Here is a 15,051-nt window from a genome sequence, read left to right as displayed (position 1 = left end):
TGTCTACATCTGCACTAGGATAAGCTTATTTAAGTAATGAAAAACTTCCACATTTCTCAGTTTTGTGTAAACTGTATTTTTCTATATGTTTCATGTTATTATTTTCTTTCCCTTTTTAGGTACTACATAGAAATGGCTTTATGGATCTGGACACTGACCATCTTGAGCTGTTTTTGCATCACCTTATCCAGAAATGAGGAACTGAAATTTTTTCAGAGTGCTACAGAGCTAAATCATCTAACAGTGGATAATGACACTGGGATAATCTATTTGGGAGTGGTAAATGCACTGTATCAGCTTACAGAAAACCTGGAAGTAATAACATCTGTAGAAACAGGTCCAAGAAAGGACAACAAAAAATGCACACCTCCCATTGATGAAAATCAATGTAAAGAGGCCGTACTGACTGACAATTATAACAAATTACTGTTGCTGAACAAGGTGGATAATACAACTGTGGTATGTGGAAGCCTTTTTAAGGGAATCTGTGCCATCAGAGATCTACAAAACATTAGCAAAGAGAAGTATTACGTAGACAGTAGTGGAGAAAAGTCCTTTGTAGCAAGCAACGATGAGAATGTATCAACTGTGGGACTGATCACTTCCTTGAATAATGACCAAGTGCTGTTTGTTGGGAAAGGGAATGGACCAAATGACAATGGGGTCATAATCAGCACTCGGCAGCTTTACGCCAGGGATGGGAAAGACATTTTTGAAATGTATACAGACTCAACAGCTGTTAAGTCAGCTTATCACTCATCAAGTACACAACAATTTGTGGCAGTTTTTGAGGATAAAAATTATGTTTATTTTATTTTCAATCAACAAGAGAAACAATCTATCAACAACCGCACACTCATTGCACGTCTGTGCAAAGATGATGCCCATTATTATTCCTACTTTGAAATGGACTTGGGTTGCAAAGATGATGATGGTGCCTATGACCACTGTCATTCTGCTTACGTCTCTACCCCTGGAGAAGAACTGGCTGAGAGCATGGCTCAGGAGCGACAACATGCAGATACTCCCTCAGATGACAAAGTTCTTCTTGCACTCTTCAGCAAAGTAAACAAAGATGATGGCTCTCTAAAATCTGCCATGTGTGTGTTTTCCTTGCGGCAGATCAATGAAAAGATGGAAAAAAACCGGAACGATTGCTACACTAAAAAGAACACCAGCTCATTTTACAAACTTTTTTCAGCAGAAAACCCGTGTGAATTACATGGACTGGTAATATGAATAATATAAATATTATTTTTAGAATCTGTGTTAAAGTTTGTGAAACATATACAACTACGTGCTTTGGGGTGGCTTTGCGCTAAACTGCATTAAGATGACTGAAAACTCAGTAGATGGATTCACTACAGAAATGGAATGGGGAGGGTTGTGGACTAGGTTAAGTAAGAAATCACAAAATTTTGAGTCTCTTAGAAAGGATTTGGTGTTTTTTCAAAGGCAAGTGTTGCTTTCTAAATGTATTTCTTTTAAAGGGTTCCTTCTGGTATGGGAGTTATTAAGTCAAATGCAGGGATTTTTTTGCATCCATGAGCAGCTTCCAGGTGATCACTGTAGATAATTGTAATTTCAGTGTATTTACAATGCTCTTAAATGGTATTAAGAATCTTTTAGATGTATCTGTAATTCAGCATTTTTTTCTCACTTGTATTTGTATTAGACAACTGAAATACCCAGATTTCCTGTATTCAGTTGGTGTTCATATTTTGATGTCACTCAAAATACTTGCATAGCATGGTAGACCTCCTTTTATGGCCTGTCATTACCTTGACTACAAGGTTTTTGAAGGGTACTGTTACAACAGTTCAGTTATTGTTCTTCAACCTATGACTGTCTCTAAGAGGCAATTTTCAGCATTTCTGTTGGCTTTATGATTGTTTTGCCCACACGACTCTATTCTCAAGCCCTGCTTGTGCATGCCACTCATTCATTACTACAGCCAACCCTAAACTGGGTTGAGAAATAGAATAATCTTAAAAATAACCCAGCCAGCTTTTAGGAGGATATCTTAATTTCCCAATCCAAGCAAGGTACACACTTGCATAAGCAGCTGTTTGAGCACAACTTGAGAAGTGGTGTGCTATAGTCCAGGGAGAGGAGTGAACAGCTGAAGAGATGGGGCATGGGAATACCTTTTTTTGGTATTGACCCATAATCTTGTCAGACTGAAGCCTTCTCCTACACAGTAAGTCACTAGTGCTGGTGAGTCAAAATTGCACATTTTGCTTCGAACCACCAGTGTGACTTGCTACACTACCCTGCATATGGAGTGAGCATCAAACACAGAAATCCTGAATGTGATGAGTGGCTGTGGCTCCTGACAAAAATAAGGTGTGGATTTCCAATCAGAAACATGGTTTTGTTACCAAATATAGCAGGAAAGGCAAGGTGTGAATGAACTTCCTTCTGGTAGCTCTTGCTGCCGCTCAAGATTAAATCATAGTGCGGAGGAAGTATTTTTAAGTTCACGAGACAGTTGCCAGGGAGTTGCTTTTTTATGGATTGCAGCAAAGTAAGAAACAAAACAGCAACTAAAAAAGCAGTTGTCAAGGCAAAGTTGGCTAAACCAGTCTCTATGACATTTTCATTTTAATTAAACCAACTGGTTAATTTTTAAACTGCTGCTATAATGAAACAGAAAAAAAAAAAAATTCTCTCCCTGTGTCTCTTGGAAAGTGAAAGCATGGAAGCAATTCTCAATTAGCAGGCTGCTGTCTGATTACTGCTTGTTGGCTGGAGGGCAAATGCCCAGACAATCCATTTCTCTCTTCCTACGCTCCGTGGCTGAGGGGTATTATATTGTCTAGTACTAGGGCTGCACTTCATTCTTAGCTAGGAATTAGTGATCTGAATGTTTAACATCACTCTGTATTGCTATTCCTTGTTAGAATGCAAGCAAAAATTTCCCCTGCGGCTCCGAACACTTGCCGTACCTTTTGGGAAGCAGGAATGGAGTTATAGAGAAGGCGGTGCTGCAGAAAGAAGGGATGAATCTCACGGCCGTCACTGTGGCTGTGGAGAACGGGCACACCGTGGCCTTTCTGGGAACGTCGGATGGTAAAATTCTTAAGGTAACAAACTGGATTAAAAGACTGGAAGGTATAGAAAAGGTTATGAAGCAAAAGTCAGAATGGGATTTATAAGATCTCATACTAGGAGCAAATTCTCATGGAGCTTGGTTTTTTTCATCTCAAAGAAAAGACACATTATTTCTGATGTACCTCAGCTATCTGATACACAGATTGAATTAGCATTGCCTGAATGATATTTTCCCAAAGGATTATATACCTACTGAGAACTTTATATAAACAGCCTCAGGTAATCTAACAGCTTTACCCTTATCTCTATTCAAGCTCATACTGATTTAAGAGCAACTTTTCATTTTGCAGTCATTCTGGCCATTCAGTGAATAGAGGTGGCAATACAAAGCCCAAGCTGAAGCTCTGATAAATTCTAGTTGTGTGGTGCTTAAGGCTTGACATCTTTGTGACGTTAAAATATCAAGACTGCAACACCAAACACCTTCTCTTGCTTGAAGGATATTGATTGCCATGTCCAACCTTAAACCTAGCACTGCCAAGTCCCACCAAACCACATGATATGTCATGTGGATGTGGTGCTTAGAGACATGATTTAGTGGTGGACATGGTGATGCTTACCATGCCCACCTCACTATAACCTCCTTTTGGGTAGTTGTAGAGAATGTTAAGGTCTCCCCTGAGCCTCTATTTCTCCAGACTGAACACCCTCAGCCATTCCTCATCAGACATGTACTCCAGACCCTTCACCATTTCTGTTGCCCTTTTCTGAATACTCTCCAGCACCTCAATGTCTTTCTTGAAGATTTGCCTTAGTCCTCCTTTTGTTCTTAATATATTTTTAGAAACATTTTTGTTGTCTTATATAGCAATAGCCAGATACAATTATAATTGTGGGGAAAAGGCAACATTAACAACCTTTTTTTTTTTCTTCCACAAAATAGGTGTTCCTGTCATCCACTGCAACCGAGTACAGCTCTCTTACCATTGAACGAAACAAACCTGTAAAGAAGGACCTGGTTCTTGATCAAACCCAAGAAAATCTGTACGTGATGACCACAGACAAGGTAACATGTCCTGCTTGCATTAAGGACCCGGCTCTCTTTCACTTTCTCTGCAACTTAACCTGAGATTTATACATTTTCCAGTTGTTCCTGGAAATTTCCCTAATTGGTGGGACTCCCCCTGCTCTGTGTGTATGGAGACCTTTCTCAAGTCTAAGCTGATGGACATGTTGTGACTTGGAGAACTGTTATGTCCCTGATGCTTAGCAACAGGGAACAGGAAGTGAGTTCCCCTCTGGAGCTCTCCTACAGGCTCTGTGAGAGGGATGGAGTGGAGATGTTTGACACCAGCATGCCTCAGGGTCAGGCAGCTCTAGCACCCAGTGTGGGATGTGTGGGGTACCAGTGGGTGCTGTAGCTGCCATCAGATCCTGTCAGGAGCACTTCAGGACTCAGGATGCTCTCCTGACGTGCTCCCACTGACACATCTGTAAAGCCACCAGTAGTTTTTGTGAGTCTTTGTGTCAAAAACTAAGAAGCAATGGAGAGAATTATATATTTTGAAAATATTTTCATTCAGCTTCTGCTAGAACTGAGTACAGTAGGAAAAGTCCAAGTTCGCTAGGAAAGGCATGGGCAATCTCTCCTAGGCCCCTTCTTTTTGCTGTAAGGTGAAGGCACAATGGAGGTCTGTAAAAAAATGGGAGGGGAAAAAAGCAAGTAGGAAATGAGAAGGATGCCAGATTTCTCTTCTCCCCCAGGAGTAATCCTCTTCTGACACTTTTCTTTGTGGAGGCTGGAGCTGCCAGCCTCAAACACTTTGTTCAGCAGCTCTCCAGGACTAGCTGGGTGACAGGCTCATCTGCAGCCCTGCCAGTGACATGGAATGCAACATGGAAGTGCTCTGAACCACTGACACAGGGAGAATGAGTGGGCTGTGAAAGGAGAGTATTTGGGAAGGCTATTTTATAAAAGGATTAATATAAATTCCTGCTGTGGGAATGTTATAGCCTAGCTGAAGGTTTTAGGCTAGAGACAACATTGGAAAAAATGCCAGAAAAACAACTTAAAGCATTTAATATTATGACGGTGTGAGAGAGGGGTTACTTTTTTTTTTGGTTGGGTTGGGTTTTTTTTCGGTTTTGGTTTTTTTGGGTTTTTTTTTTGTTTTGTTTTTTGGTTTGTTTTTTTTTTTTTTTTTTTGAGTTGTTACTTCTCATTTGGCTTCTGTTCAGATTTGGAACACAACTTCAAACTTCTGTTCAGATTTGGAACACAACTCCAAGCTTTAGTATTGTCCACAAAACTCTGGGTGGCCTGGCCCCGCATTTGACAAGCTGGCACATTATGAAAAAGCCCTGAAGTCCACACCAGGCTGCTGTGTGTGCTGCTGAGCAATGTAAGGAATAGCAGCAACACTGAAGGAAGACAAGCTTTCTGGTGACAGTCAGCTTAAACTGGTAGAATTTAGAAAGAGAGCAGACAACTTCTTTTCAGAGAAAACAAGCCAAAAAAAAATATCAACCACTACAAAACATTTAAATTTAGAATGCAGCAAATTTCTTCTGAAGAAAGGATGTAACTTAAATCTTTTCCAAGTAGCTCTTGTAGACACTGCAGTTTCTGAATAATGTGAATAATAGTTTTCTTTTACAAAACCTGTTTAGCTTAAATATGAATAGCTAAAGTTGGGAGCTCTGTAATGGCATTGCATTACTGTCATCTCCAGGAGTTAATTACAGTGAGCAGTCCCACCCACTTTTAGAAGCAGATAGACAGGAGGAGAATGGAGGCCTTCGGAGCTGGGAGAAACAAAGTGACATAAACTATGGGGGAAGAATAAGAGATTAAATATGTACTTCTGGGTTAGGCATGGCTGTGGATTGTGGGAATAGAGATATCAGAACCCTGATTTGTGTGTTTTAATGGTTAAAGGTAAACAATGAAGAACAACTGGCTGCACTGAAAGGCATGCACGCTGCTGAGCTGCCTGTCAGATGCAGACTGCCCCAGCATTTAGAAATTAATTGCTTGGGCTCTGTGAGCACTTGAACAAAGAGGAATTGGTGATGTGGTAGGTGATAACTTCTTTAAAAAGAAATCAGAGAAACACAGGGAAAAACAATACAGAGGTTAAGATCCATAGTGAGAATCAAGCTCTCCTTTCCTGTTTCACCTTTCTCCCGGCTTCTGTTGTGGTACCAAGAGCCATGGGGGATTTTGAGCAAATGCTTTCAGCAGTCAGTCCCCTCTGCTCCTAAAGTTTGAAGAGAGTGCAGGAGAAACCCCTTGCACCTTCCAACTCCCTTGGAAAGGAGTTTAGCACCCCTGTGCTGCTCATGCTGGTTCATTCCAAGTGTACATCACTGGTAGGATCCCAGGTTCCTTAAGGCACTTAATGTATTTGGAGGAAAGCAGAAGTCTGTGGCAGTCACTTACCATGACTAAGCTTGTTTGGTTGTTTTAGTTTTTAACACTTTTTTAACACTGGATTTAGAGTGCCAACTCAAAAAGCCCTAAAATTAATTTGTTTGCATTTTGTAATTGGCTGTTAAAGGAGCTGGTTATTTGGGTTTGGTGTCAGTTTGGTGGGTTTTTTGTCATTAAGGTCACACAAAACTTGCAGAGATGGCAATCTCTAGGGCTTGTTTATGCCTGCCAGAATTATGAAACAAATATTTTGTCAAATAAAAAAAAAATCATTGACTGGATATTAAATTACTTATGGGTGCCAGTTAGCAAATGAGTGCCAGAAGAGAATGCTGAAAAGGTAAAGCCCTCTATTAATAAATGCAAGAAAATTGCACAATATTGACATTTTCGTTAGCTGAGTCATTTTCTTTAACTCTCCGAATATGAAGAAAAGGCCAAACTCAGACTGTCAAAGTAACTTCATAATTGCCAGTGAGATGAGACTGGCATTATATTAAAATGAGACTATAAAGCCTACATCTCAGAGTTTCTGTTTCTACACTTTTTGTGCTCTTTAAAAGTGAAATGTAGTCATAAACGGGAAGATGTATGTCCTGTTTTCCTCTTGCATCATTGCAGCAGCATAGCTACAAGAAATGGCACTTCTTTCTGTGAGCCAAAGAAAATGTCATTTATTCTCCACACCAAAGGAAATCAAAACTAGAAGCTGTATATTTACTGGGGGAATGAGACATGAGAACTGATGATGTTCTTTCCCCTGCTGCTTCCTGTCATAATTATTTCCATTTTATTTAGTGAATTCCATGGTGGAAGGTTATGCACGGAGAAGTGCAGTAACGCAAAACACCGTGGCTCTCTCACGCTTGCAGACTTTCTGAAATGCCTTCTGGCTGGAAGTGCATTTCCAAACAATTTCACCTCCATGATAGTGATAGGGAGAGAAGAATATTCTCTTTAGAAAATGATCTAGTCAGTACCAAGTTAGTCTTTTGAAAGTATCCACCCTGCTTCTTGAATTCAGAGTATGACTGATGCAGTCTCTGTCCTGAGGTGCAGATTTCCACACATAATATAACCGGAGGAACTGAAAAGCTCAATTTTTGTAAAGCTTGCTCATAATTCTTGATTATAACAATGTCCTTCATTACTTTGAAGACAGATTATATAATACTGGAGTGGGAAAAAAATTCAGAAAAAATATGTGAATTTAGACTTTGTTAAGGGGGAAAAGAACAGACTGGTTTTATACATATTTTATTAAAATCAGGCTGAGGTCTGAGTATAGTAATACAGCTGCCCCAGGCAATGACACTGTACAGCTAAGCCCACAGATGTTTCCACCTCCTTATGCCGTTTTCAGTTGTTAGGTTTGGCTTGCTCTTGTTTTCCAGGTGTACCGATTACCTGTGCAGGACTGCCACAAATACTCGGACTGTGAGAAGTGTGCCCAGGCGAGGGATCCGTACTGTGGCTGGTGCGTCAGGGAGGGCAGGTGAGTGCTGCCAGCTGTGCTCAGCTGCCAGCTATGCTCAGCTGCCAGCTGTGCTCAGCTGCAGGCAGGGAGCTGCTCCAGCTCTGATGTGTGCTCTGGGTCACTGCTTGGCAGGCTGATCCCATCTCTTCCTACTCGGCCTTATGCTCCTGACAGTCATTTAATTTTATCACACAGGCATTGATATCAATATTCTGTACACAAGTCCCTGTTGACTTCTTCAGATTTGATTAGTTTGGGAAAATATATACTTTTCTGCTGGTACTAAAAATGATTATACATCTTCTAACTGTATGTTTTATCTCTCTTTCAATTGTACAGTCACATGGTCTCCCAGAAAATAAAAAAGCGCTCCCTTTTTCAGATTCAGAAACTATAGCATGTCTTTTAAGTACATCAGTGAAGTGTAAAAAAGAAGATAAAAGAAAAAAGTGTTCCATGTCTAAAACAGAGTGTGTAGCTCAAATGCTGTCTTTACTTAATCATCTATCAAGATGTGTAGCTACAGGAAACCCTCACCTGCCTGTAGGAGAGCAGAAAGTGACATTTTGCTGACTATCTGCAGAGGTTCACTGAATGAATATTCAAGCACATGTAAACTAGGACATGGAATGTCTCTTCTTTACACTCTGCATTGATTAGAGTGCCGAAAGGGAAGAGCAGTCCTGCAGTTCTCTTTTTGACTACTAAGTTAATTAACCCCTTGGCATGAGTGGTTGGGAATTCGTGATGCTAACTTCTTGCTGTTGGAACAAAGGGGCTGTTTAATTATAATATGCAGATGAATTTCAGGCTTATAGTTTCCTGCCTGAAAATGTGAACTATCACATTAGGTTACCTATCAGCCTGATGTAGCATAATATGGAGCACTGCAGAGTTACTTATGTGGTATGTGCAGGTTTATGTAATATACTGTAACTCCTTCAGCCTGGGGTTTCAGTTGCTCTGGATGAAACCTGAGAATTTGGAATGTAACCTCAAACTCCTCCTGGGCTGCTGGGAGTTGAAGGCTTTGGCATATATCATAAAAAAGGCAATTTTCCTTAGATTTCCCTTCAGGTTTCTGATATGACCACTGACCTCAATATCTCAAAATATTAATGGTTTCTGCGAACAGGCAAACATGAATTTTCACATTTGCTAATATTGTTTCCAAAGGGGAGGAAAAAAGTGCTTCATTTCTAAGTTTCAGTTCTGTCTCATGATCACACACAGCACTTAGTAGTGTGTTTAGGGATATGTTATGTGAATGCTTACTCTGTATGTAAATGATTTGTTTAAAGGAGGTTTGACCGAGCTGTGCAACAGCTGCACTGCATTAAAGCCCCTGATGAGTTAATAGTCAACTTTCTGCTACAGCAGACAGAGATCCTCCAGCATTTTCTTTTAAACTTTGCACAGAATTGAAAGAATACACATTAGACTGTCCCCAACTCAACCAGCTTTTGTAGCCACATGCAGCTTCTGTACTGCAGCATTTCTTCCTGTACTTGAGCTGGGAAAATCTTCCAGTGTTTTTGGTGAGGCCACACAACTGCTCTTGTCTTCCCCTAATTGTAACACTGCCTTGGCAGAAAGAGGTCTTAAATAGTGGCAGTTGTTAATGAAAACACTCCCTACAAAATAGCATTTCTGGTGCTGGCATTACACAGAAGTTCTCCACAAGCTTGTATGCCCCCAGCAATACTTCTCTGTTGCATCTTGCTCTCTTGAGTGTTGGGTCTTATCAATGGCAATACATAGGTGTCTGCCATTTGACCTGCAGAAAAAAAACAGTCTGTGCCCTCTCATTCCGGATGTTGTTACATATTACAATAAAGATTATCAGCTTGATTTCAGATTGCTCCACTGCCCCATGGTTCCTATGCTGTCACTGCCTGCATTTGGGTTGTCTGATTCAAGGTGCTGTCCAAATTAATATAGGCGCTTGCTCTTGATATGTCAAACCATCAGTAATTGCACCACTTGTTAAAAATTCTCTAATAGCAACCCCATTAGTCAATATTAAAGCAAATTTGTAGTAATCTTGTGTTGTAATTTCAGTCTCTAATCATGAAATTATTGCATAATTCAGAGAAAGCATAGTCCAGCTATAATACTGCTTTGGGTTTTGTTCCTTTTTTTCCAGGTGCACAAAGAAGGCAGACTGTGGTACAGCTGATAAGGAGAACCACTGGCTGTGGAGTTTAAGTGGCACATGTGTGACTATCATTAGTGCAGAACCTCTAAATATGAGTCGCAGAGCTCCTGCTAAGGTATTAACAGGAAGATGATTTCCATAGATATTCGTTAAGCACGTTGATGTGACTACCAGAAAGATGAATATCTGATTTCTGTATGTACAGTGGAGACTAGGACTAGGAGGCTGTTTTGGTATCTTAGTCTCTGTCATTTCTCACAGTGCTCTTTCTTGCCTGCTGTCCTTGCAGGTTGAGTTCATGTTTTTGACCTCTGTAAACCAAAGCGATGCGCTAGTATGGATGATAAGCACTTACCTGAATATCATGAAAGTGTTGCACAGTGTTGTATAACCCATAAAAAGTAATTGGTAGGGAAGATTTCATGCTGCCCTTTCAGCTTACTTGAGCATGAACTTAAGTAAGCAGTGAAGCCATAAGGTGTTGCTTTAAAATCAGCAGTGGATTTGCCTACACAGCAGATACATGGAGAAGGTAAATTCAGCATTCAAAATGACTCTGTGACAACAAAACTGAGTTTTTGGAGTGTGATCAGGGTGTCATAGGGTGTCTCTAATTCCAAATGGAGCGTGCCAATGCGGACTGAGTGCTTCCTGGGAGTGTTCAGCAAGTAAAATCAATAAAATGGCTTTTAATTCCTCTTAATCAGAAATAAAGAAACTTTCTTTCAAGTCACTTCAATTCCATTTCTAAATGATGTAAACAGCATTGTGTTAAAACCATTTCTATGCTGAATAAAAATGTTAGTAAAGTATAAATGCTTTCAGTCAGAAAGGGATAATTGTCTTTTCTCCTGGCAATACAACATGGAAAAAGTTAAACTGTATAATTAACCCACTTGAAACATTAAGTCAAGAACAGCATCCCAAATTTCAGCTGAATTGTTTTCTATCCTTGTTAAGTTTTCCCATCTTATTTTGTTATCTTTTAGTTTCTGAAATGCTTTCTTTCTCTGAGGAAGCTAAGATCTCAACACCACTCAGAAATCCTTTCTCAGTATTGGATTTTTTAAATTTGCCTGAGGAAGCCACTTTTCTGTTCATCCCTTTCAAACTCCACCATTTCCAGCCTATCGAGCTCTGTTTTCATTATTCACTAAGAGCACCTAAGGTTAATGTAATATTAATTAATTTTGTCAGGGTTTAAGTGTAATCCATTCTGTTTACTGTTGCTAAAGTCAATGCTGAGGACAAGAATAAAAGGTTTTGGGTGTGTCTGTACAGACAATTTTGTCCTGGTCTAATGCATTGACAGTACAAGAGGTTTCAGTCTGATTCAACAAAGACGAAGCCTGGAATGATTGGTAGAGGTTTAAGGAGAAAAGATTAACAGATGGGAAGAAGTAAAAATTGAAAAGCCATGTTCTGTGATGCTAGCTAAAATATCACCTTTGAAATTGAAATTTTCCAAGTCTTCCTGTGTCTTAGCTCATTTCTTCCAAATATTTTAACCTTTGAAAATTTTGTTTCCAGGTGGAACTGACTGTAAGTCCACTGCCAGCTTTGACTGAGAGTGACAAGGTTTGCTGTACCTTTGGTGAAACCATGCATTCTGCTCAGTTGAAAGAAGGGGTTATTATCTGTGATCCCCCTGATATAATTCCTCCAACACCAAAACATCAAGGTAAAGAAATATTGCTAACCTACATGGATGATAAGAGAAAAGAACATAGACTGCTGTTTCCAGTGTTATACTCTTATATAAGGTGCCTACAAGATGGGTTATTTTCCTCTTCTAGTCCTTTTACCCAAATAGTCTGTTGCTGAACTGTCAGTTTGCTCAAACTTTTTCTGTTCATATATTTGCAAGCTTTAAAATTCCCATTGTTTCTGCTGGGAACCTGAAACACTAGCTTGGTAGAGACATAGACATGGAGTCAGAGAGGTGCTATTCTGTGTCCCAAACAAACAGTTACCCTAATCTAAGCCTAAGCACTCTGACTTGTGGGGACAGAAGAGATTCGTACCTGCCTCATCTATGAAGGAATTCATGTCTGACTCCTTAGTTTTGCTCCAGTCAACAGTACTTCAGTGGCTTTTTTTTTGGTTCATTTTACAAGGCTATCCTTTCTAGCATCCAGCCTTCTGCCTCTTCTTCTGTGTGTCCTCCAACTTCTGCAGAAGAAAGCCTGATGCAAAAATGCTTCATCATATAATTAAAGACTGCACCATTGTTCTGAACCACTGATTATAGGCCTAAGGTCTGTTGCCAGCCATAATTCTGTGCAGTTTCCTAGACAGTTCCTTTTTCATGCCATAGTTCATAGATCTTGATGCATAAACACATGGAATGAGACTCATTACACAACACTGTTTATTATGTATCAAGTTTAAAAATCTGAAGAGAAATTACAAGCAAAAAACATGTGCTCTTACAGCTTGCAGACATACCCCTGAGGATAACTCTTTTATATGTATTATAACAGTCATGAACTGTCAAAGTGCTACTTGGAAACACTTTGTAAGATAAGTTTCAATTCTCTTAAGGCTGAAACAGGTAAAAATCTAATTCTAGTTGCAAGGAGAGTAATTACATTAAAATCTCATTATTGAAATTTACACTAGCTGGGGTATGTCATAGTATCAGATTCTGCTATGATTTAAAGCAGCACTCTGTTATTTAAGGCAAATTCACATTCCCTACATATTTTTTTAAGCAGGACATAAAACAATGGGGTTGACAAATGTGATATCGTGATGTTAACTGTAAGACTAGAAGCCTGTCAGAGAAGGTATTAAAGCAAACAAGTAATCTAGAAATAATATGACTCTCTGAGTTGGTTGCACATCTGAAAGGATGTTCAAATGTAATTATTAGGGTGCTCAGAAACTCAGCAGACACCAGGAGAAGGCAGACAGCTAGAAGTATTCACAGAACCACAGAGTATTTAGGGATATAAGGGACCTGAGGAGGTTACCTAGTGTAACCCCCCTGCTAAAGCAAGTTTACCTAAAGCAGATTGCACAGCATCTCATCCAGGTGGGTTTTGAATGTCTTCAGAGAAGGAGACTTCACAACCTCTCTGGGCAGCCTTTTCCACTGCTCTGTTACCCTCAAAGTAAAGATGTTTGTGTTCCTATTTAGATGGACCCTCCTGTGTCTCAGCTTGTTGTTCCTCATTCTGTCTGAACAGACTGGCCCCATCCTTTTGGACACCTGCCTTTAAGATATTTGTATGCGTGGTATTTGTATATACTCCTAGCAGTCCTGAGACATCCAGTTACTTTTTTAAAGTCCTATTGATGTTGGAAAACTCTGGGTTGTTTGGTTCCAAAAGGAATTTCTAGGAAGGATGCCTTTTCTCAGTCATGTTGTTAGGAAATCCCCTGTAATTCCTGTGAGTCTGAAATATTCAAGGGGACCCAGTGCAGGCAGAGGTAACTTTCAGCCAAGCAGCTGATGGTCTTCCAAGAACCTGCTCAAGGAAAGCAGAGTTTGAAATTACTCAATAGCTTGTGAAATAGCTTGTCATAAGGGCTTAATGATTCTGCAAAAGGTATTTCAAACAGTTTCACTCTTTAGTAATAATCCAGACAAGAAGTACATTTGTGGAGAAATCATGTGTGGCAAACTGAAGCTCACAAGTGCCTGTGGTAACTGTTGCAGGCACTGTTGGGCCTTAACCACAAAGATCACTGGCTTGAATTGACATAACATTTTTAACTCACAAATAAAATAATTTTACATGTAGAATATTCATATTTAAGAAAATGTTTTATTTAAAATTACTGTTCGTGTTCCAGTTTTCATCTGTGTTCGATTATGTCTAATCAGTTTTCCTTGTTCTTCTAGACTCTTTAAAAATATAGCATGATGATAGCACCACTGAAAAACACTTCCATAAAACAAAGTTATTCCTTAATTTTTCTTCTTCCCTTTTTTCTCTCTCTGCTTTTCTTCTGAGAACCGTGTGCTGAAAAATTTAGTAAAGCTTAAAAAGACAAAACAGAATTTACAGACCTAAAGTCATGAGATCCAAAGTGTTAACAGTATAGTTAAATATTTGCTTATGTCCTGTAAAATAATAAAACTGTTATCATTGTATCATTCAGCTCAAGAGCTGAAGAATTCAACAACCACTTGGATATTTTTTTTCCTTTTGTGATAGATCATGTTTCAGTTCCACTTCAGTTAACCTTTGAAAAGAACAAGATTTTCTTTGCATCACATACTTACCCTTTTTATGACTGTGAAGAAGCAATGAATCTTATTGAAAATCAGCCGTAAGTATTTCAGCTTCTTAAATGTTTAGATCCTGTAGCTTGGTGTGTTAGGTAACTGGCACCTGAATTACTCAATCATTTCATAATTAAGCCGTTGGCATTCAAAATTTGTGAGTGTCCAAATCCTTTTTCTTACATTTTAATGGAGTTTAAAAATGGTCGAAGGGCACCTGGTGATCCAGCAATATCAAGCATGGAATAGAAATATTCATGGCACATATAATTAAGGCCTGTTCATTGTGTTTCCATTTCTGTAGCTGCTAATGTGTCTGCAGGTGAGCAACATGGACATCTGTGTGCCTACTTGCTCCCTGTAGCGATCATAGTTTGGTGCTTTGGTTGCAGTGCCTTCAAACAGGGCAGGTGCAGCCAGCCCAATCCCTCTGTTCATCCCTATGTATAAGGTTGATCAAAATCACTTCCAGTTCTGTTAGGCTTTATCTCAAAGTTTTTGCAAATGCTATGGTTTTTTGATCCTTGCTCAAATATTTATTTAAGGCATAAAATAGCTTTTTGGGGTTCTTGATCTGTTTTGATGAATTTTTGAGCTTAATATAGTAAAGAACACTCTAACAGACTGATCTACCCTCTATGAATAAATATGGAATTTAATTTACTTTTTTTTTACTGGGGGAAAAAGCCTGACAA

General features: G+C 39.4%; 1 protein-coding gene across 2 annotated transcripts in view; it reads left to right on the top strand.

The window, feature by feature from the left end:
- Window positions 1-15,051, top strand: part of PLXNB2 (plexin B2) — a 249,495-nt gene that overhangs the window by 170,555 nt on the left and 63,889 nt on the right. For both annotated transcript variants that reach the window (XM_021555245.3, XM_021555246.3), the window contains 7 exons: window positions 120-1,230; window positions 2,904-3,086; window positions 3,998-4,120; window positions 7,882-7,982; window positions 10,111-10,237; window positions 11,653-11,803; window positions 14,289-14,403. In XM_021555245.3, coding sequence (XP_021410920.1) covers window positions 120-1,230; window positions 2,904-3,086; window positions 3,998-4,120; window positions 7,882-7,982; window positions 10,111-10,237; window positions 11,653-11,803; window positions 14,289-14,403 — 1,911 coding nt within the window. The remainder of the gene's footprint in view (window positions 1-119; window positions 1,231-2,903; window positions 3,087-3,997; window positions 4,121-7,881; window positions 7,983-10,110; window positions 10,238-11,652; window positions 11,804-14,288; window positions 14,404-15,051) is intronic.

The sequence above is a fragment of the Lonchura striata genome, chromosome 1A (assembly GCF_050655825.1).
Source record: "Lonchura striata isolate lonStrDom1 chromosome 1A, ASM5065582v1, whole genome shotgun sequence".
Taxonomy (NCBI): domain Eukaryota; kingdom Metazoa; phylum Chordata; class Aves; order Passeriformes; family Estrildidae; genus Lonchura; species Lonchura striata.
Note: the sequence above shows the minus strand (reverse complement) of the source record. Positions and strands in the feature narration are given on the sequence as shown.